This window comes from Ctenopharyngodon idella, chromosome 10 (assembly GCF_019924925.1).
Source record: "Ctenopharyngodon idella isolate HZGC_01 chromosome 10, HZGC01, whole genome shotgun sequence".
Lineage (NCBI taxonomy): Eukaryota > Metazoa > Chordata > Actinopteri > Cypriniformes > Xenocyprididae > Ctenopharyngodon > Ctenopharyngodon idella.
This window is the reverse complement of record NC_067229.1, coordinates 40,147,923-40,171,200: the sequence shown is the minus strand read 5'-3', so window position 1 is coordinate 40,171,200 and position 23,278 is coordinate 40,147,923. Positions and strand designations below refer to the sequence as shown.

The window sequence follows — 23,278 nt, the reverse complement described above, 5'->3', positions numbered from 1 at the left end:
ACTTTAGCAATAATCTGCCATGTGTCTTCTTTAAAATGAGAACAAACTTAAGTCTGTGCTCCAAAGCATTCAAGACAGTTTATGACATTTTATGTTGGAAATTTTTCATTTTTAGGTGCATACTCAAAAAGTGGTTAACAGGTAATAAATAGATTATAACTACTGCATAAATATAATTTAGTACCATAAAATCCCCTACAAATACAAAATATTAAATAAAAAAAACAATATTGAATTAAAATATAGTGCATTAATTTCATTACAATAATAAAAAAAAAAAAATCTGTAATTGTTTATTGCCATGCTAGGAGCACCACAGGGTTAAATAGCATTTTAAAATAGCAATTAGATTTTTTCCCCAAAAATCCTACAGCCCTAATGCATATAAAAAGTCCCACGTTGTATGGCAAACAAAATGTGTGTTTTAAGAAAGCTGGTGCTTTAAGCTTACCCTCTGCCAGCTCACAGCCAGAACAGACTGGGTTCATGTTCCAAAGGGTCTGCATGAAAGAAGCGTCCACCATGAGGTCTCCGCTGGCATAGGACAGGTGCTGTTGATGGGACAGATGTTTCAAGTGAAACTGTAAGGCTCCACCTAAAAGAGATTGTGTAGACTATATAGAGACGGGCCTTACCAGATATCTCTCAGAGGACACGCTGACCAGGATGAGATCATCGCCCACCCTGACTTTCTCACCCTCTGACCTCTGCTTGGAAGCAGGGTGAATTGTCCACCAACATGCCTCACCTAGAGAAAGATTTTCTTTAACTCAGATCTCCCTTTTGTATATTTACAAGCACTCAGTTTAATTGTGATAACAATCCACAAGAAATCAGACACCTGTCGAGTCCTCCTGCAAGCCTACGTCAAAGGCCAGCTTGTCTGTGAGTGACCTTGATGTTGTCAAACAGCTGAGGTACTGCATCATGCAAAGAGATGGCAATCAATGAAAATGGACAGAATAAATGATTATTTCACTGTAGTCAATTTTCTCTTAAAACGCTCATCCAATGATGGTCTGCATGTGTGTATATTGAGATTTGACCCACCATGCCAGAGTGAGTGTGTCTGAGCAGGATGGCATGGCCATACAACAATGTGCGGTGGCCTCCTCCTTGTGAAGACTAGAAAGGTGGTGAAAAAACATGACCATATAATTCAAGAGATGCACAGGCATCTATACAGATATGGTTTTTATCACAGTAATACCCGAAAGATTAACAGAGAATAGGTGAGTAAAGACTATGAGAAGACAAAAAACAGTGTTTAGCATCAGGATGGTCTCAGCTATAACTACTGTAGGACTGCAACAACTAATCGATAAAATCGATAATGAAAATCATCAACAACGAATGTTATTATCGGTTAGTCGTGTCTGCCCACTGTGCATGGAAAACTTTCGCCAGCCACGTCAATTACAGCACTCAATAACGCATTTATATGGCCAAAATGCATCTAAAAATAGCGGGGGAAAAAGAGTGAGCTACTGCGGCAAAGGTACGCCCAAAACATGAGAATTCTTTATTTTAAGCTTCAAGCTAATGCATTAGTGTAATGTTTAACATAACTTGCCCTGTCAGGCGCTTTGACAGATGCGTGTGCTGTTTAATGTGTGATATGTTTCCTCAGTGCAAAACTTTCTTTTTATGGTTATATCCCTATGGTTATATCCTTATCTGTAAGTGTTACAAATTCACGCAAGCGTTTCCATTTTGCATGAAGGCACGTCCTGACAGTCTGCGTTAAACTTCAGACTTTACTGAATGAGCGCATGCGAGTCAAACAGACAGGACGCATTGGAGAGGGAGACGATATTCAGCACAAAAATATTCATTTTGCTGAAATATCTGTTGTTGGACATTAAATTTAGATTTAAAAGTCAACATGTAATTCAAGTATTTTATGAGAGTGGTAACTGTAAAGGGAAAGCAGCGTATAATTGAAGACGTTTCTTACATTTACAGAATAAAGAAATGACAGTAACAGGTTACCGTGTCCAGAGTGAATGTGTGTATCTGTTAAAACTGAGTTTGTGTTTTTGTTTTTCTTTATCATCTTTATTATTATCTTCGTTATTAATGTAGGGATTTAAACTGTCCTTTTGCTCTATAGGCCTAGCTCTTTTGCATATAGCATAGATATAGATATATTCACTATATATGTTTTCTTAGCTTTCAGTTGGCACGTTTGTTTGAAGGATCGCATTGGGCAGGATGTGGAATTGTGTGTTTTATCAATAAAATACAATAAAATAAAAAAAGCTTTTTAAAATCCAATTAATCCAAGAAATAATCGGCTAATTAATCGATTATCAAAATAATCGTTAGTTGCAGCCCTAGTTATAGCCCGCCTTTCCACTGTCTCCGACATTTGCGATGAATGACTTCTGGTCTGCCGTTTGTCAGAGATAGTGATAAGGTGGCTATAATGTGAGGTAGAAACACAGTAATAAGAATAAGCAATATTCATGGAACATTTCGAGGCAAAAATGGAAACCTACCCATTTATCCAAATCGACTGCCTACAGTAGGCAAAAGAGAAAACAAGGGAAGGAGGACAAGAGATGGTCATACATTTCATGGCTGTTTGGGCACAACATGTAATTGAATCTGAATTTAGTTGATTTGGTATTAAAGAGATAGTTCACCCAAAAATTACAATTGTGTCGTCATTTACTCACCCTCATGTTGCTCCAATTTAATTTTTACATTTTTGGGTGGACTATCCTTTTAAGAGTGACTCTCACCCCATTACTGATGTATGTGCTCTGAACAAACCTCATTAAGCTCATTTGTGTTAGCCAGCATTTCCTGAAGGGCCCGCACAGATAGCGACTGCTCCAGGATAAAGCAGCATATAGCCAGATCAGGAGGAACATTCTAGAAAGAACAAAAAAAAAAAAAGTGTACAGAACACTGGGAATCCAAAACATCACACAGTATTTCATACATTCAGAATGGCATGTAACGAAAGCATACCTGGGCATTGGATGTAGTTTCCAGAAAACACAGGCGATTCCCAAAACCCTCACAGGACAGACAGAGTTTGATCTGCTCCTTCAGGATAGTAGCTGTGCACTGTAGAACCACCTGGTCATCCTACAAAGAAAATAAATGTCAAGATGTCAATCTTAGCTGTTTTTAAAGAAGCCTAAACTTAACTTTCAAAATAGTTAAAAGGATAATTCATTTACCCAAAAATATAAATTCTGTTGTCATTTACTCACCCTCATGTAGTTTCAAAGCTGTTTTTTGATAAAATATATTTTGATAAAATGTTGGTAACCAAACAATTTTGGTACCCTTTGGCTTCCATTGTATTGACAAAAAATTATTTTTGTTTGTGTTCCACAGGAACGACATGAGGGTGAATTTACATTTTTGGGTGAACTATCCATTTAACATTAGACAAAAAGTTAGCAAAATTTAACTATGTCATAATTTATTCTATATTCGGTGACTGTGAGTACTTTTCGGGGCACAATCTGAGGTTCATCTCACGCACTCTTGTGATAAACAAAGACAACATTTTGTTGATGCATCGTCCGATATAAGAGAGTACTGGGAGTAAACGTCTCAATCTTTGCTCTTTTGGAATCACAGAAATCCAGTTTGATTCAGCAATGAATATTGCCACTTTCTGAAATACTGCTTTAGACAAGTCATTGGTGTTTTCTTTGTAACAGCATGTCCATAGCACACATTGCTGCTACATAACTTGGTATTTGTAACCTTGATCAAGGCAGCAAGCACCTAATCCTGAATGTGGCTCAGGTTACTGCCAAAACACATGTGAGGAGGCTTAGATAAGCCCTGTCTGAGAAGAAAGAAAGATTGATTTATATATTAAATATATTCAAGTTTTATGAGAAACAAACCTATTTTGTAGGTTATATGAAATTAACAATTTATTTGAATGTAATACAGTTATAAAGCCTGTAGTACTGCTACTAATTTTATGTACAACACCACCCTCTATAACTCTATTCCCATACAAGTTGACCTCAAAAAGACTTAATTTAATAACCTCATTATTGTTCCATTGATTCAGTTCAACATGTGTTGTATGAATATGCAATGTTTATGTAAAATTATCAGCATTTTATATTAAAGATGTAGGATGCCTTTATAGACAAATTGGGGCAGGTCATGTCCTTGACAGGCAGTCCGCATGGCAGTGTATTATGTATGTAAGTGTGTCATCTGCTGAGATATTCCAGGGCTGGAATGTAACCCAGTGGGCCGTGGAAAACCCTGTCCACACTGACACATTCTGCTAGCAACCTGAGACAGTGCTTCTGTTATGACAATATAGTCATTGTGAAATCGCAGTCATAACATTTGCATTTAACAGATGTCAGAATAAGTTTGCAATAAGCATTAATTTTATTTATAATCATCCCATTAAAATATTTTAAATATTTCATAAAATTTAAACTTGTTATTGAAAATACACTACTGTTCAGTTTAAAGTCACCACGAAATCAAAATGGACAAGTTTTGTTTTTTATGGAATGTCGAAGTATTATAAATGATTTATTTGTGCACATAATTTTAATTCATGTGCTCTCAAAATCTTTAATCAAAATAACTTCCCTTCCCACCTGCAGCTTCATTTCTTCTCTTCTATGATGACGTATTTACTGGCGCAAGGGTGGGACATCCTGTCACTTACATGAGATCACAGCAGTAAGCAAACCACAGTGATCCAGCAATCCAATCAATTCCTGAAGGACAAAATCAAGTTCTGCCAAACATTTTTTCATGTCCAAGAAACTGTTTCACTTGTATATCTGTCACAATAGGGAAGAAAAGTCTATCGCAACTTCTGTTTCATGCCGACTTTAATACTTTTATTCAGCAAGAAAACATGAAATTGGTCAAAAGTGGCAGTAAAGACTTTTACATTGTTACAAAAGATTTCTATTTCAAATAAATGAATGACAGCTGTTTTCAACATTGACAATATACACTGCCCGGCCAAAAAAAAAGTCGCTGTTTGGATTTTAATAGGCAAATACTTAAGAATCTATGAATGGATCATTATTACACTAATTATTATGTTTCTAGCATGTTATATGTTTGGCAAAGGTTCTTTTAACCCTTAAAGATGGAGTGTGTAGCTTTTCATTTCTTAAACAACCATGTAGGAAGACACATCATGGCCATATTCCAGGATGACAATGGCAAGATTCACCAGGGTTAAAATTGTGAGAGCATGAAGAATCATTTTCACACATGAATTGGCTTAGACCTTAAATTACTGAAAGTCTCTGGGATGTGCTGGAGTAGACTTTACAGAGTGCTCATCTCTTGCAATACAAGATCTTGACCAAAAATTGACACACTTCTTGATGGAAATAACATCACAACATTTATTTCCATCGAGAGGTGCATCATTTTTTGGTCAAGATCTTGTATTGACAATGTAAGAGATGAGCACTCTGTAAAGTCTCCTCCAGCACATCCCAAAAACTTACACTGAGGTTAAGGTCAGTGCCAATTCATGTGTGAAAATGATTCTTCATGCTCCCTCCCAACAATTCTTTCACAATTTGAGCCTGATGAATCCTGACATTGTCATCCTGGAATGTGTCCATGATACATCTTAATACATGGTTGTTTAAGAAATGAAAAGCTACACACTCCATCTTTTAAACAGCGACTTTTTTTTTTTTGGCCGGGCAGTGTAGTAAATGTTTCTTGAGCACCAAATCAGCAAATTATAATGACTTCTGAAAGATCATGTGACACTGAAGACTGGAGTAATGATGCTGACAATTCAGCATTGCTATCACCAGAAATAAATTATATTTTAAAATATATTAAAATAGAAAGCAGTTATCATAAGTTGCAATAAAATTCCACAATATTACTATTTTTTACTGTATTTCTGATTAATTAAATGCAACCTTTGTGAGCATATGCATCTTTCAAAAACATTTAGAAACCGGTTAGGTTTTAGGTTTATGTGTATGTATAAAGGAACATGTAAATTTTTAGATATTATAAATTGCTGTTGAAATGCATAAATTCTTTGAGTTTTCAAATTTTTTAAAAATCAACTTTCTTTCTTTTTTGCCATTCCCATAGTCCGCCTGTGTGACAAATACAATTGTATGTATGTATTAATATGAGGTCATAAAAACTGCTTAAATAAAATTTGAAAATGTATAAAGATTTAGATAAATTTGTTTTAAATGGTTTTTAAATAGTTTTAGCATGTCGCTTACTGTTTGAAACGTCAGCAACCCAATTACAGTATCACAAGCATTAAATTCTTTTTTAATCAGCTTTCTACCCTACTTGTCTCTCCGGGCCTCCTCCTCATTCTCTGTCCCTATTTCAGGCTGTGGCACCTGCTACATGCAATTTTCCTGGAGCTAGAGTCACACAAAGTAACAGTGGAACTGTAATCACTGCAAAAATTACTGTTCATTAGTGACAACGGCCATCTGACAGCTGTTCCACAATCACATTATAGATCAAGAAACTGCATCAAAAATACCATTCCATAAAACAACTTTCAATGAAGAATGATCCAAAATTATGCATTCTGTGATGTTTTGTAAAAAGCATTAAAGGATTTCACAAGCTGGACACTTCATCTGCTTTTCTTTCATTATCTACTCCAACTCATCAATTTCAAAAACTTTAAAAAATTTAAAAAGATTATTCATCAGAAAAATCACACACTCCCACAATTCATATTGGTCTACAAACTTAATTTCAAGAATTTAAGCAGAAGACTTTTAGCTCATGAGAAACAAAAACTATCCAAAATTTAGTATAAAAGGACCTTCATTTTAACAGCATTCATGAAATGTTTCTGTTATTCAAACAAAGCTCTCAATATGTGCTGAAAAGCTCTAGAGGCTGACATAAAAGTAGGGGGACATGCAATAGACTTTTTAAATAGACTGTAACAAACAGGTGTTGGTTCATGACGAGCCAGAAAGTTGCTAATCCCATCTCTGTATATAGACTCAGAGCTCATAGACAGCAGCATCACAAACAACAGCACAGCACTAGCTGTCTCGAATTTATGCTTCTGCATTGGTTGAACTCCATACTGCATTAAAATCTTCCAGCGCATCCATGATAGGACTGTTATAGCTCTTGTAAGAATGACTCAGTGTTCATGTTGACATAACCCCAACACAGCCAGGTCAGGCATTTACAACACTAAGGTCAAAGCATAGACTCCTCTCCTCATAGAAGACTGACAACATGGAATGCAATGCATTATATTACAACAGTAATGGGCTTCACTCTCACATCTTTAATTTACAGATCTTTGTATATTTAGTCTATAGTCTAGAATCTAGACTCTAGATGTATATCTTAGTCTTGGCAGTACTTTGCTGTCATGCTTCTGTGCAGTGCCAAGTGTAAAGTCCCATTTCAAACAGTGACAATCCAACCTCCGCACTGCACTTTGTATAAATAGACAACAATGCCATCAAATCCACACACCTGGTCATGTCACTCCGCATTCATCCAAAAACATTCATGAAAACTGAATAAGAAAGCTGTCAAAAATGTGGTCAACTTCAACACTGACCATATACAATGTTAAGAATTCACACACCTTTCAAACAACGAATTTCCATGACTTCTTCATTCATTAAAACATTCAGTAATTTCCATTCATTAAAAAAAAAAAAAAAAAAAATCACATTTCTAATACATTCATTGTATGAATACAGTCCTTATAATTATATTTTTTTTTTAACTAATCAGAGGTAATGTATTCTCAATATAACTCACTGTTCGTAAGAATTGGATTTCCTCTTCTCCCTCCGCTCCTTCTGCCATGGTGCAGGAGATTTAACCGGCAGGAAAATGAGACGAGGTTCCTTTCTTTCCTTCTTCCCAGCTGGGACAGATCCCAGCCTTAGTTTCCCCACTTCTCTTTGCACTTCGGACCAGAGGCTGCCTGTACGGGTGGAAGTATTGAGACTCCAGCTCTGGTGAATGTGGTTCACAGAGACTAACAGGCAGCTCCTTTCTCTAGCGTCCTCTTGCTGCTCCACATCAAAGAGGAGGAGCACCAGCCTAATTAAACTAACATTAGCACTCTGTTGGGTTCAGCTACTATATAATAAAGGATATTAATCTTTTTATAATAATTTAAACTGATTTAATGAGTGAAAATGCTGTACCTTTCTTTTAAAATATTGTTCCTTTCCCTTTAATCTGGATTTGTTCCTTGGATATTTGATATCTACGAAAAAGTTCAGTCAAGATTCAGGCCTCATCATTGCACAAAATCTGCACTTGTTAAAATTACAAATGACTTACTTTTAGCTTCTGACCAAGGCTGTCAATACTAGTTTTACTTGATCTTAGTGCTGCGTTCGACACTATAAAAATCATAAATTACTCTTAGTTCGACTACAATATTACATTGGTATTCAGGGACAGGCATTAAGGTGGTTTAGATCATACCTATCAGATGGTTACCATTTTGTTTATTTAAACGAGGAAAAATGAGTTAAAATTAAGTTGACGTCAGTAAATTATGGAGTGCCGCAAGGGTCTGTGTTAAGCCCTCTGTTATTTTCAATATATATAATATTCGTATAATATTGTAAGAAAACATAGAATTAGTTTCCACTGCTATGCCGATGATACTATATGTTTATGTTATATGATGTTATATATTTTATCACGACCACATGAAATTTAAATCAAATAAGACCCGTACACAGAATCTCTTAGAATACAATGGCCCGGTTTCACAGACAGGGCTTAGCCTAAGCCTGGATTAGGCCTTAGTTCAATTAGGGCATATGGGTAGCTTTTATAAATGTTCACTAGAAAAAAAAAAAACATTACTGGTGTGCATCTTGAGACAAAACAGTGGCACTGACATATTTTAAGATATATCAGTGCAAGTTACTTTGAGGTAAAACAGCTCAAACATTAGTCTAGGACTAGCTTAAGCCTTGTCTGTGAAACCGGGAGAATTTGTATTTAGAAGGATGTACTGTTACTTCATCCTCTACAGTTAAAGACCTGGGTGTTATATTAGACAGCAACTTGTCGTTCAAAAATCTAATTTCATATGTTACAAAAACAACCTTCTTCCACCTTACAACCATCACTAAGCTACGGAACATGTTATCCGTTTCTGATGCAGAAAAGTTAGTTCATGCATTCATGACTTCTAGATTACGGTAATGTATTACTAGCTGGTTGTCCTGCATCCTCAATAAACAAGCTACACTGTAAAACCGAACAGTGAAATTAATTAAATGAAATGAGCTTGTTTCACTTAAATAACAAAGTTCATTGTACTTAAAAGAAAAAAAGTAGCATGAACTCAAAATTTGATTGTAGTATGCTGAACTTAATATGATTGATTTGCTGCAGATTTCCCAGAATTCCCAGCATGCTTTGGTTCGGAGCGCATATCAAACTGCCAAAGTCACGCCCCCCCAGTGGTGAACCATTGAAATTTCAAAACACTTATGACGTAACAAAGCCTCGTTTATTGAAATCACGTGACTTTGGCAGTTTGATACGCGCTCCGAACCACTAATTCGAAACAAAAGGTTCATAAAGCTTCAAAGCTTCATGAAGCAGTGTTTTGAGATCGCCCATCACTAGATATTGTTGAATGAAGTCGTTACTTTGTTTTTTTGCCGCACAAAAAGTATTCTCGTCGCTTCATAACACTGAGGTTGAACCACTGTATTCACATGAACTGTTTTAAATACATCTTTAGTAGCTTTCTGGGCACTGAAAGTGTTAATTGTCTTGCTGGCAATGCAGGCCTCACTGAGCCATTGGATTTGATTAAAAATATCTTAATTTGTGTTCTGAAGATGAACAAAGGTCTTACGGGTGTGGAACAACATGAGGGTGAGTAATTAATGACAGAATTTTCATTTTTGGGTGAACTTATCCTTTAAGCATTAATATTCCTTTAAAACATTTCCCAAACCAGTTTTCCTTAGAACCAAAATCAGTTGCTTACTGCAAACAGATTTTGTCACAGATCCTTATATGCATGAAAATTAAATGAATTGAACTTCTAGAAAACAACTACAAAAAAAGTGAACTATTAAAACAGATTTTATTAAGAACAAAGAAAATTTGTGACAGCTCACAAACATAAAAAACAAATAAAAACATTGTTCCATAAATAATAGTTAAATGATTACACAAACCAGATTCAGTTCCCAGTCGTTGGGAAATGTTATTTAACTAATAAAAATGAAAGCACTAAATGTTTAAAGTGGCAACGGGTTCCAAGCAGACATGCGCACCTCATGCGAGGGCCAGCGGGGAGAGTCTCTGTAGTGCCTTCTAGTGGTCTGACGTCTAAACTGAAAGGTTGGAGGGGAAAGATCACAAGGCAACCTGTTACTTGTGTCATCTTCAGAAATCACACCATCACGTGTCAAAGAAGCAAAAGGTGGAAACTCAAATGTAGGACTGGCGTTTAGCCATGAGGGGGTTTCTTTATCGCTTTCATGCAGAGGAGAGACGTGATCTGTTCTGAAGTCTTCGACTGAACTTGTGTCTTCAAAAAGATTCAATGGCACCATCTGCTGGAAGAACATTGGAGATGCAAAATCAGGTGTAAGAACTACTGGAGAAACATTTGAATCTTGACAATCGTCTTCCTCATGACCACCAATGTGGCACTTCTGATCCAACAGTTTATGAAGATCAAGCTCCTCGACATTCTGTTCTGTTTGCTTGCACAGGAACTGACATTCAGTTTTCTTCACTGCAGACAAAACCAGATCTTGATTTGGGTTTCCCAACGAACTCAGAGAATCCACTTCATTTGTTGTCTGTTTTTGGGGCGAACTCTGTGACCTCTTGCACATCTCTTGATGTAAATCATTAATCGGTTCATGATCAACCGACTCCACACCTGAATCAGGGCTAGCGTCACATATACCTATGAAAGCCTGATTTGCTGGTGGAGATCCCACAGGGCTCTGCTCTGGTGGTCTCTCTGATACGCCCTCATGACTGATGGAGCGGCCAAATCGGCGTGCCCCCTGCCTCCGAAGGCGCGTGGCTCCCCTCTGAAGGGATTCCTGCGGTTTCTCCCGGAACTGAGGTGCCGCTCGTGATGTCCGGAGCAGCAAGGTCAAAGCACTAAAACCTCTAAGTCGCTCAGCCACGGACAAACGCTGATGGGGTCTTTTGAAACCAAGAGTTGAATCTGCTATCTTGTCTTGTTTATAATTTTTTTGTGTTTTAATGCTTCCTTTTGTCTCTTGTGCTTCACTGATACCCACCTTCTTCTCCGTAGTTACACTCTCTTGCTCATTTGAAAGGGTCAGACTTGCAAACATTGGCCAGACAGTGTTATCCATCTCAGTTTCAGCTCTACCAACTTCCTTTTCCAAATCAGGCATCTCATCAGTACATGACTCCAGCGTCACCTCAGGTAGGCTTATGGATCTACGAGGACGAGAACGTTTCTTAGAGCTGCTCTTATCTTTTTTGGACACTTTACGTGGCAGCATTTCAGGATGCTTCACCTCTGGCTCATTCTCTACTTCTGTGCTTGCATTAACTTGAGACCCTTCATTTTGAGTGACTGACTGTTTTACCTCACATTCTCCTAACGGATCAAAGTTCTCATCTTCAAGTACGGTCCAGCATTCATCATCACAGGGTTCCTCACTGTCCTGTCTTTGGATGCAAGAGGCTTCAGATCCCATGATTAGACAGTCACTAGGGCTTTCAACAAAACTGCAGTTGAGAAGATCCGGGTCGTCGTCCACCTCATTCCCAACAACTGCAAGATAGAAATAAACATGTTCCAGAAATGTTTTGTTTGCACAAAAGAGAATATGAAAAGATTTAAAAGTATGCAATAATATGTCAATGATTGTAAGGAACCAATATATTTACTCTGTCGTAGTGCTCAAATCTCAGAGTTCAGGTAGATTCAACTGATTATCAAAGATCATTAAAATAAATTAATAAAAACTGATTCAAACCTCCTCCTGGTCCATCAATGAGGATAAGAGGTATCCTTGGAGAAACATCATCATTTATAAGTGGTGAATCACTTTTACAGTCAGACTGTTCTTGGTGTTCTTCTAAACAGTTTTCAGGCTCTTTGTGTGTTGGTGTGACTGAAAGCTAAAATTATGAAACCAGGTTAGCAGAATGAAAAAAAGTACTAATGACACAATTGGTTAAAAAAAAAAAATACATACATGGTTACTGTTGTTTCCACTGGACACAGTAAAAAATCTGAGAGATCTTCTTCTCCGATGCACCTTTTCTTGTGTTGGAGGCCTGAAAACACACATATAAGCCTAACTGTAATCTTTGTAGATTAGAATTCATCCCCAAATTAGTTAATAATTTTAGTAGAGTAGAGTGCAGTCATGATACAGTACCCAAGCAATTTCCGCTGTTCTCTCGTGTGGTTTCTCTTCTTAGTGGTGGTAATGGTTTCTTCTTTACTACACTTTTCTTTCAGAGGACTATGACTGCTTACAGATTCTAACAGATTTTTGCGAAGCAACTTTGTTGTGTTAATATTCTGCAACACTCAGGAGATGAGCTGGTAAAACACACATAAATAGACTGACCTTCTGCCTGAGTGATGGTTGTCGGCATGTCCTCTCTTAGGTCATGCAGAGACCGCCTGAACAATAAAAACACAAGCACAAATAGATCTGGGATGCACCATACATCTTTTGCAAATAGTCTATGAAGTCATCTGACAACCAGACAATATTGATATTTATGTATCCAATAAGTCACAAATGTACCTTTTCTTTGCAGATCCTTCAAGTTCAGGAAGTGATTCCTCAGTGGCTTTACGTTTGACTGTAACTGGTGATTGAGGAGTGGGGCTTTTTGAGAGAGGAGTCACTATAAAGATCAAAGAAACATTTTTTTTTTTTTTTACTTTTACAGTTTAAGACAACTAAGAAGGCACTTTCCATCCAAAAATACTGTGACTCACCTGACGTGACATCTAAGACAATTGGTGGTCCAGTGGGAGTACGACATGGCTTCAGTTTGGAAAAAGCATCAACGAATATTTCTGAAACAATATTTTGATTAAAATTTACATTAAAACTAAAACAAAAATGCCAGAAAATGTCTTTTTGCATGTAACATCAAACACACAGATTATATACAGTAAAATTGTGAAATATCATTACAATTTAAATAACTGTTTTTATATAATTTACATATATATATATTAAATATATAAACTCTTTTAATATAATTTAAAATGTAATTTATGTCTGTGATTTATTCCTTCATTCTAATATGCTGATTTGGTCCTCAAGAAACATTTATTATTATTATCAATGTTGAAACAGTTGTGCAATAGGATGACACCATATATTTAGGATTGGTGGGGACCTAATAATAAAAATAAAAACCTTATTGATAGACCACTATTCTGATTACTGGGGGGGACATGACCACCCTAATTGTCCATGGTGGTTATGGCAGTGTGAAATAAATCTCACCACCAACACTTCGTCTCCGTTGTCGTCTCAGACTTCTGTAAACACTGAGTCCTGTCCTCTTACTAAATATCGCGCCACCTGCAGGAGAGGGTGTCTCTGTTCCCCCTGTTGTTTTTAAAGCCTCTAGCATACATGATGGCACAACACCTGATAGACAAAGTTCACACACAAGTAGTTCAGTTTACTCAAAATAAATTGGTCAATCTGATGCTGCACTCAGCAAAGGACCGGTTAACCAATCGCTCATACAAATCTTCTACATCTTTACCAATACGATCTGCATGAAGAATGAGTGATTTGATCACTGATGTCTGCTGGTCTAAATGCTTCTCGGTGTCCAGAGTGAGTTTGCAAGGTGGACACTGAAGCAGGTTAGGAGCAATAACAACGGCCAGGCTGCTCGCATCCATTCTATTCTCACTGCATCTGATCAAAGACATGAACATGAGGAAAACAGGACTTACAATCATTACTGACCTCCAAAAATAAGCGTGTGCACTGTCTGTATGTCTATGCAAAGTGTTTTTGGCATGCTGTCAATTACCACAAACAACAATTTCGAATTAAGCTTAAATATTACATAAAATTAAGAGAATATTCCATTAACATTTGCACAGATCCAAGGAGAATAAAAGAAAGATAAGCTGCTTATTTTCAAGCTGCAATCAAACGTAAAACCTCTCTGCAGCTTGACGCAGAAAGGTGCAGAGGTATCTGAGAGCACGTGCGTGGGATGAAGGAAACAGGGCTGTAATGAGCAGAGTTGTTCTGTTTCTCGCTCCTTCCTGGTCGTGTGTCATCTCAAGCCCCTGGGCCTGAATCAGAGGGATCTGGAGGTCTGTGGGGATGAGAGGAGATGGCAGCTCACGCAGGAACTGCTTTATGAGAGATGCGACGTCACAGGGCTGCAGGAGGGCTGCGTGCGGGGGAAGGAAGACTGGCTTTCCCTGCTCCAGATCTGCCTATGAAATAAAAGCATTTGTCGTTACTTTTTCTCGCTGATCATTTTAAACATTTGTCAAAAGTGCCATTCATTTTTTGCTTTAGATGTGCACTACCAGTCAAAAGTTTGTAATTTTTTTAGTTTTTAAAAGAAGGCTCTTATGCATGTATTTAATCAAAAATACAGTAAATACAGCAATATTATGAAATATTATTGCACTTTAAAACAATTTTTATCTATTTAAGTATACTTTAAAATGTAATTTATTCCTGTGATGGCAAAACTTCAGCAGCCATTACTTCAGTCTTCAGTGTCACATGATCCTTCAGAAATCATTTTAATAAATGCAGCCTTGGTGAAAATAAACCTCTTAATTATTCCAAACTCTTGACCAGTACTGTAAAACTAGTGAAACAAAAATAAATAAATAAATAAATAATGTGTACACCCTAAATGTCAAAACGTGTACCTGAATGAAAAGATTGTCATTCATCAAAACAATAACTGTATAAATTTAACACACACAACTACATAGGCATAGTGGTAAGATACAGACAGATTTGAAGGAATTTACCCTTAGAGCTCGGATACGACTCAGGGATCCGGTCTTCCTGAACAGACCCTCTGTGTCCAGATGTTGTGACAGATACCCACAGGCCTCCACCAAGAACCTGAAAACCAGCACTTCAGATGCTCTCATGTGGCATACAACCACTGTCATTCTTCTCTAGTGAAACTCAATTTTATTTTTTGATTATCTTAACTTTAAAACAAACAAGAGATACTGTTAAACATACTGAGGTACTGGACCGCCCATGTCAGAGAGTTGATGTTGAGGGAGCAAGTGCAGGTCACGTCCAAAAGCAAAGCGTTGTGCCGCGCTCTCCTGAGAGACAAATTCAACGTATTTGATACTATATGTTAAGCAACAAATAATTGGCCGTCGTTTTAAGAAGTTTTTCTTTTACCTGACTAAAAGTTTGTTGATAGTTGGAATCGCCATTCAGAAAGTTCTTCCAGTTTTTCACGCGGATACCGACAGCTTTCAGCGCGTGAATGATCGCCACCACGCGCAAACGGTCCTCTGTTAAACCAGACATTATTTGACGGTCTGTACACCCAAAAACTTTTGTCTAAATTCAAAATGCTTTGTTTTAGTTGATTATTATTTTACTTGCAGAGTAAAGTCATGGAAATGGTAAATTTGGCTAATTAGTACGGCGGTGGATGCGGAGACGATGTTTTCGTATGAACCGCCAGTAATGATTGGTGGCAGGACGTTTCCGCTCATCTGCACGTATGCAAATGAGCTAACCTTATTCAAATAAGCCAATGTGAGATAAGAATTTCTTTAGCTTTTCTGGATTTGACAAATGTTTTCTCTTCTATTACAGAATAAAAATAAAATAAATTTAGCCTGTTGAATATTTATCTTTAACTTATTTGCAGTTTACTTTTTATTACTTTTTTATGCCAGTAAAATGGAGGGTAATTTTTCCTTTAATCAAAAGTGAGAAAACAGCACAATACACATAATACAATATTATTGTCGTATTGGTCGTTACATAACCCTTTGAGAATATAAAATATAAACATTAAACTTAATCCAATTGTATATTAAATCATTTGCATTTTTCAAAAGTAGTATTTTTATTTTTAAATATCTCCTAATGTGATCAACATTTCCTTGGTTGTAATTTTCAATAATGTTTTTTGAACAATATATTTATGCATGGCACACTACATGCATGCAAGCTTTTTGCATTTTTTTACCCATTAAAAATAATTTTACATGAAAAACATTTATCAGCAATATGATTTAAGCACCATATACTGTATAAAATGTAAGGTTTCTATCCACTATACAATACTATGTTTTTAATGCTACTGTAATTGGAAAAGGTGAAATAAAAACATAAAACCGAATGTTTATATATTATATCCCTGGTTTCACAGACAAGGCTTAAGCTAGTCCTAGACTAAAATGCATATTTGAGCTGTTTTAACTGAAAGCAACTTGAACTGACATATCTTGTGCCATTGTTTTGTCTGATGATGCACACCAATAATTTTTTTTTTTTTTTAGTGTATGTTTATAAAAGTTACTTAAATATCCTAATGGAACTAAGGCCTAATCCAGTACCCCCTTCTCAAGTAACATGACTAAGGGGCAGATTTGCAACTTTATATTTATTAAAAATCTATATATAATTAATAAATGTAATATTATATCATTAAGCGTTATTTAAATACCTCAAAATCACTCATTTGAATAAGCACATGGAAAGAGACTGGAATGTGGATCCTTGTTTGAAAAGACAAACTGACAGCAGTATTACTCAGAGTCATTTTTGTTTATGTAAAACTCATTCACATAGATTTATGAGTCACTCAAATTGCATGTTCATAATCAACAACAAAACACAAGTCAATAATAGAATCTCATAGCAAAATAGCAATATTTCGAATAGAGTGAACTGAAATGCAAGGATGTTTAGAGTTGTTAAACAGACCGTTTTATTGATGGCTGGATTTGACCATTTTATTCAGTACAAAGACTGTCTGCATCTTTGAACATGATGAATATACATTTTTAGGGAACCCTGTTGACATACAATGACTCAGCTTTATAAATAAATGACATTTCACAGGTAATGTGCCACAAGCACAGTTCACTTCATGTTTGAAACAAAATCTTCTCCTTTCTTGATGGAGCCCTTCAGTTCATCCATGGCTTCAGCTACCAGCTTCTCCTCAAACGCAGAGATCTTGCCAAGGCCGAGGTTCTTTTCAATGCCATTTTTCTGAGAAAAGGAAGAGAAATTGAACAAAAAAATATGTTAATAAACCAGAAGGGGAAAAAAACAAAACAAAGCAGAAAGCCTATTTACCAGGTTACTGCTGTTACTTTGACCTTGTATAATTTGAACATAAGATGAAGTAACATCTAAAGATGGTCTAGCTAGACTTACCCCAAGCAGAAGAGGTGTAGAGAAGTATTTGCACTCTGTTTCCTCAGATCTCACAAATGCACATTCAACAACACCCTCTTTTCCATTCATGGCATCGAGAAGGGAGAATGTGAACCTGGCTCCAGCATAGGCCATAGACAGAGTAGCAGAGCCTATGAACAGAGACACATTCAGTTTACAGATACAAATTCAAATTTCCAGTGGTATTTTTACTTATCTAAATTAAGCTTCTGCACAATTTAAATAAAAAATAAATAAATAAATTAAAAAAAAAAAAAAAAAAAAAAGTTGAAGAAAGCCTCAAAACCAAAAAACAAGCAGTCAAACAAACAGCATATAAAAATTCAGTTCTCACCTGCACCAGCTTTAGCCTTCACAACTTCAGTTCCTGCTTCCTGGATTCTGCCGGTCAAAGCAGACAGCTGATCTGCAGGGAACTCAACCTTGGGTGTGCACTGAAAACAACACAAAAAGAATAAGAATACACATCTTTATCATTTCACCTAATAATCTAAACAACCTGTCTGAAAGCAAAACTGCTGCGCAATGTGACAATCATAGCCAATCAGAAGATATTTAACATTTACACAGGATTTTAGACCAATGTATTTGCACAGTGGGCGGAGATATGCAGTGCAATGCCACAGAAATAAAGCAAGCAACCCTACAAAATATCTTGCCAAAAACTTAAATTGACATGAAAGTCACAGCTTGTCTTAGTAGTCATTGTGATGTAATACTGTTCAAATGCTTATTGAATAAATGAAAAATTATGTAGTAATGCAGGTTCTCCTCACCTGTGAAATGAGAGGAATGATGGTCTTTCCTGCATGACCTCCAACCACGGGCACATTGACTCGGGCGGGATCAAGGCCCTGTAAATATTTCAGCAATGGTGACAATGAAATAACTGCAGGTGATGACATTAAATAAATAAATCTGCACTTAAAAATCAGTATATATATATATTGAGTTAACAGAACTCACTTTGAGCTCAGCAACAAAAGTGTTTGCTCTGACAATATCCAGTGTTGTCACACCAAAGACTCTGTTGGGGTTGTAGACGCCGTGTTTCTTCATCACCTCTGATGTGATGGGAATAGTGGAGTTCACCTGAAATTCACAATGTAGTTTAATTAAACAGAACATGTTTTTCTATATCAACAATTATCAATTATCTTAATGGGTGGTCCAAAGTATTATCAATTCATATATACAGTATATACACCGAGATACAGTGTTATACACCCTTTTGACCTTTGAGCAGTTATAAAGTTATAAAAAAATAAAAAATAAAAAAAATAAAAAAAATTCAGAGACCTAATACTTACAGGATTTGAAATGATGCAGATCATGGCCTGAGGGCAGTGACGGGCACAGGCATCAGCTAGCGTGGCCACAATGGTGGCATTGGTGTTGAACAGGTCGTCACGGGTCATACCTAGAAAGAAGGACGAAAAGCACAATCTTTTCAGAAATTTCCCCACCTTATTCCTGACTAGCCTACTGCGTTTCGAATTATGGGTTGCACTTCCGGTTTGGGGAACTTCCATTTAAAAAGATTGAAACGAATCGTTTCAAATCATAAGGTTGCCCTACAAATAAAGCTTATCCGTCAGTTTGACTGAATGAGCTGTCAATTTTTCTTTAATGATTTATCTTCAGACATCATGAGAATAACGTAACATGTTATAACAAGAATATCATGGCAAGAGCTTTTTTCAGCCACTGCTTTCTATCCTCGTGATTATTTTCTTTTGCCCCTTTGCATACCGCTGTAATAGTATGAAAAATGACAACATATACTGCACACTTGTGGTCCATTCTCCCGATATAATTTACGATATATCCCTTTAATAATTCACTGGAATGCACGAAGAATCTCTCGTTTTACTCCTCAAAGCCTCACGTCTCTTTCCAGGTTTGTATTCACAGGTAAATACAATTTATTATCTGTAAAAATGATGGAAATCACTTTGAAATAATATCACGCAATGCTGAAGTTCATGAACATTTTTATTAAGGAAACGTATATTACATAATACAGAAAAATATCACTATAGTTATATTTTAACCCATCAGTTATTGCTGTGGAAAGAATCGAGCTTTTTCATGGCCTGTTGAAAGTACCTTGTTGATGCTTTTACACTTTTAAATGTCCTTTTAATGTTCGTTGGTTGAAGGGTGAGTAGAAAAATGTCATCTCATTGTACCCAGTTTAAAAAAAAAAAAAAAAAAACGTATCATTGCGTTCATAGAGTGAGCCTTTCACTGACTGTTTACAGCTTAACGGAAGTTACACCCATAATTTGCACAAAGCGACATGGGGTGTAGGAATAAGGTGGATAGAAACCCAGCAGAATTTCTCATTTATAAATGAGCTTGAATATATCACCAAGCCCTTGCATGTTTAAGCTTCTTGTTGAATATCCTATGTTATATTCACACAAATAAAACAGGTTGCAAATGCCATTCCATGCGGACTATAAATGCACGTAAAAAAATAAAGCAGAGGTAAAAATATACCCACCAGGCTTCCTTGGGACACCAGCAGGGATGACAACAACCTCACAGCCTTTCAGTGCAGCACCCAGCTGATCTGCTCCCATGTACCCTGCAAGGCAAGACAGTGAACACTATAGCAGACCAATTTAAAGTAAAGAAAAAAGTGGTGTCTAGAATTTAGCATATTTAACCAGATAAAATTATGTTGTTTCAACAGTCAAGTTTTGACATTTTAATTAAAAATTATGGGTTAAAAAAAATTACCTGATTTCTCTGCAAATACTAAAAACTCAAATATACTGTAACTATCAGAACCTAAGGGGCTTGTTGAGCCAAAACCATTTCTGTACCTGTGACATGGGCTCTGGTCTCGATGTGACTGAGGTCAGCAGCCACTCCAGGAGTGTGGGCGATATCGTAGAGCGACAGCTCGCTCACTAGAGGGCTGTTCTTAAGCAGAAGGGACAGGGGCTGCCCGATGCCACCTGAGGCGCCCAAGACAGCTACTTTCGCATTGTTCTGCAAGGGGAAAAAAAATTGCAATGTGTCACACAATTGCAATATGTGCTGATCTACCCTACTTATCTCAGTAAAGTGCACTTTGACTCAATAGGCCATTAAATTTACTGCTTTGTGGAGGAATAAATCATAATTGTATCAAAAAGTGATTAAATCAAAATATGGAACAACCTTTGAATAAAAATGTTAAACATCCTTTTGTGCATTATGCATTTACAAATGGAGGTCACACAAACATATTTTTGAACTGGACCTTGGGAGTTTTTCAGTCTGGAAATATGCCAGTGGGAAATTTTACTACCATTCATGCAGAGAAGTGGGAGGATTTAAACCAAGTGATTAAGGACTCTGTAAACTGTTTAGACAGTACAAAGGAAGTCTGTATGGCATATGAATGTGTTTAGTGAAAGCTTATGGAAAACAAACTAACTAGTCTTACACCAATGGCAACTGCATGCATTGCATTGTGTTGTGTTAAGGATAAAAAGGAATGCAATGTGGGTGTGATGGTGTATTGGGAATATAAGTACAAGCCTTATAAAGCTGATCTCTCATTACAGATCAAGACACTTTGTGGTACTTACTACACAACAGTGAGACAAGTAGCTTGATTACAGTATTACAGTAATGACCTTTCAAAGGGGGTCGAGTCAAAGTGATACAATCTCTAACCTGAATGATCCCACACAGGCAGACTAGACGAGTTGGCAAGGTCGACTATAACCTTCTAATGTCGGACAGCAGGCTTTCAACTGGATTCACTTGTGATCCTTGCAACCTCTATAAACGTTAATACCATATGACTAAGAAATCACACTGTCAGTGTGCTGGCTAAATGCCAAGCAAAGTAACTTCTAGGTTACCTGGATGCGGGTTTTCTTAACTCAGATTTCAATTCTATTATTGTTCACGCATTTGTTGTTAAGGATCACGAATAAATAAAGTAAAAGTACATTTGGTTTTGATTTCAGTTTGACATGTTAGCGTCACTATACACTCACATACATCATGGATGCTAATGTTAGCGCATTCGCATGTTAACAAATATGAAAGTTTTTACCTGGGAGGAGGTGGACAAGCTCCGGGCGAGGGTGGCTGTTGGTCTAACGATGCGAGAGAACATGTTGGCTTGATTTTTTGTAAGTGCTTGCTGTTTTAAAATTAATATTTGATATAAAGCCCCTCCTGACTGTGACTCAAACGTCCTCTAACGAGCAAACCGGGCGAGAACAAGTTTACGGTGCAACCAAGCTTTGTTGACGCTATGACCTACTGGCCTTCTCTGATTGGTGTAGCGGTGTGTGTGCAGAGCTGTGATTGAATAGAAATTTTGTCAGTCATATTAAATGAGGCGGGATTTACTACCGCTTATACTTTCAATGGCTGTTCACATTCTGGCGGTCGATTGGTCCGGTTGGATGAAACGTCATAGAAACTTTTTCAGCCCTCTGATTTTTTTTTTATTACTATTTAAGGACAGTAGTACAAAGTTTATACTGTTTTAAAAAAATCTCTTTAAATAAGCATTATTTAAAAAAACTAGTAACTGCACCTAGCCAATTAAGAATTTAGTTTTAAAAGTGAATTTGTCCAGGATCATGATTATTCTAAAGTTACCCTGGCCTGAACATTACACATTACACATAAAATTGTAATTAAAGTAACACAATTGCACATTTACTTGTATCTGTCACAATTTATTTATTTAAAAAAAAAAAAAAAGCTTTAACAAAGCATCAAAATCTTTCCACACCTGTTTGGGAATCCCTAGTCTCCAATTGATTATAATAGATTAAAGGTATAGTCCGTTCAAAAATGAAAATTCTGTCATCATTTACTCACCCCTTCAAAAACCAGTATGTTTTCTTTTCTTTTGTGAAGATATTCTGAAGAATATTGGGAACCAGTAGAACTAATTTTGGTGCCCATTGACTTCCACTGTATGAAAAATACACTGATACGTCATGTCTGTTCTTTGACCATATGTTGCACTGAAAAACAACCTACTTTCATGTCATGTGTTTTATAATGGTAAGTGAAATCATCCAAAATTTTATAATCCATAATGTTGTGTTAATCATGTTTAAGATTTGAAAATATTATTAAAAAGTATTTCTTCTCATTTTACAAGTATACATACAATTATACCATTTTGATCTTCAACATTGTAGGGCAGGGATTCCCAAACGTTTTTGTCAGCCAAACTCTGTTGACCTGCATGTAAACAAATTAAATATGTCATCTTTTTTAGTGTTTTATTTATATTGTTTTTACAGTTGTATGCTTTTCATCAACTCTAACAAAGCAAAATTAAGTGAATGTCTGGTGTCTGAGATTATTAAAACAGGGCCTTGGCACTCAATGAGGGAGCTCCATGCATGTCCAAATCACACACTGCCAGAGCTGAAACAGACAGCAACTTTACATGATGATAATATGCATCACAAAAGCAAAATGAAGCTTTTGAAAAATAATAGAATAATATTTTTGAAGTAACTGCTGGCCTATATAAGAAAGACTGGGCCATCAGAACAATGCTTTAAAGGTTTATGCACTGTATTATATAATAAAGTACAAATTGCAATATTTATGATGACTACAAGATTAATAAAACATTTTCCTCAGGTATTTATGTAGTTAACAGAAACACTGGCTATATACGAAATAAACAAGAAATTAAAGATGACTCACAACAGGCTAGCTTATAAATATTTTAATAGGGCACAAGTAATAAACTGTACTATCCCAGATTAGAATAGGTTATTCGCTCATTGTTTGCTCTGCTGTGTCCTTACCTAAATCTGAATGTCGTTAATCAATCAGGCAAAACAGCACAGACGATTTATCATATTACACAA

General features: G+C 36.4%; 3 protein-coding genes across 3 annotated transcripts in view; all 3 read right to left on the bottom strand.

Moving 5' to 3' along the window:
* Nucleotides 1-7,996, bottom strand: part of ryr1a (ryanodine receptor 1a (skeletal)) — a 55,284-nt gene extending 47,288 nt beyond the window's left edge. The window contains exons 1-8 of the mRNA XM_051907762.1: nucleotides 7,771-7,996; nucleotides 2,980-3,099; nucleotides 2,779-2,880; nucleotides 2,502-2,522; nucleotides 1,051-1,125; nucleotides 842-920; nucleotides 636-748; nucleotides 452-551 (exon numbers count right to left, since the gene is read on the bottom strand). Of these exons, the coding sequence (XP_051763722.1) occupies nucleotides 452-551; nucleotides 636-748; nucleotides 842-920; nucleotides 1,051-1,125; nucleotides 2,502-2,522; nucleotides 2,779-2,880; nucleotides 2,980-3,099; nucleotides 7,771-7,818 (658 nt within the window). The 5' untranslated portion in view covers nucleotides 7,819-7,996. The remainder of the gene's footprint in view (nucleotides 1-451; nucleotides 552-635; nucleotides 749-841; nucleotides 921-1,050; nucleotides 1,126-2,501; nucleotides 2,523-2,778; nucleotides 2,881-2,979; nucleotides 3,100-7,770) is intronic.
* A 2,069-nt stretch (nucleotides 7,997-10,065) lies between these two features.
* zgc:153345 (uncharacterized protein LOC566129 homolog) lies at nucleotides 10,066-15,728 on the bottom strand. Its single transcript, XM_051911018.1, has 13 exons — nucleotides 15,393-15,728; nucleotides 15,222-15,310; nucleotides 14,999-15,095; nucleotides 14,160-14,443; nucleotides 13,750-13,907; nucleotides 13,482-13,628; nucleotides 12,962-13,042; nucleotides 12,765-12,867; nucleotides 12,582-12,637; nucleotides 12,387-12,492; nucleotides 12,201-12,282; nucleotides 11,979-12,123; nucleotides 10,066-11,773 (listed from the first exon to the last, which is right to left on the bottom strand). The coding sequence occupies exons 1-13, from the start codon at nucleotides 15,522-15,524 to the stop codon at nucleotides 10,242-10,244; spliced, it is 3,012 nt and encodes a 1,003-aa protein (XP_051766978.1). The 5' UTR covers nucleotides 15,525-15,728; the 3' UTR covers nucleotides 10,066-10,241.
* Nucleotides 15,729-16,759: 1,031 nt separating this feature from the next.
* mdh2 (malate dehydrogenase 2, NAD (mitochondrial)) lies at nucleotides 16,760-21,695 on the bottom strand. Its single transcript, XM_051910717.1, has 9 exons — nucleotides 21,481-21,695; nucleotides 20,252-20,420; nucleotides 19,927-20,010; nucleotides 18,728-18,837; nucleotides 18,384-18,509; nucleotides 18,194-18,271; nucleotides 17,752-17,851; nucleotides 17,397-17,548; nucleotides 16,760-17,228 (listed from the first exon to the last, which is right to left on the bottom strand). The coding sequence occupies exons 1-9, from the start codon at nucleotides 21,541-21,543 to the stop codon at nucleotides 17,097-17,099; spliced, it is 1,014 nt and encodes a 337-aa protein (XP_051766677.1). The 5' UTR covers nucleotides 21,544-21,695; the 3' UTR covers nucleotides 16,760-17,096.
* Between the last annotated feature and the right edge of the window lie 1,583 nt (nucleotides 21,696-23,278).

What these genes read in the sequence shown, in the direction of transcription:
- zgc:153345 (XM_051911018.1), bottom strand. Translation starts at nt 15,524, where the DNA reads ATGTCTGGTTTAACAGAGGACCGTTTGCGCGTGGTGGCGATCATTCAC. An exon ending in ATGGGCGGTCCAGTACCTCA is followed by an intron (nt 15,096 to 15,221) that starts GTATGTTTAACA and finishes GCTGGTTTTCAG; the next exon opens with GTTCTTGGTGGAGGCCTGTG. An exon ending in GAAGGATCTGCAAAGAAAAG is followed by an intron (nt 12,638 to 12,764) that starts GTACATTTGTGA and finishes TTTATTGTTCAG; the next exon opens with GCGGTCTCTGCATGACCTAA.
- mdh2 (XM_051910717.1), bottom strand. Translation starts at nt 21,543, where the DNA reads ATGTTCTCTCGCATCGTTAGACCAACAGCCACCCTCGCCCGGAGCTTG. An exon ending in TCTGCATCATTTCAAATCCT is followed by an intron (nt 18,510 to 18,727) that starts GTAAGTATTAGG and finishes TGTGAATTTCAG; the next exon opens with GTGAACTCCACTATTCCCAT. An exon ending in CTACACCTCTTCTGCTTGGG is followed by an intron (nt 17,229 to 17,396) that starts GTAAGTCTAGCT and finishes TCCTTTTCTCAG; the next exon opens with AAAAATGGCATTGAAAAGAA.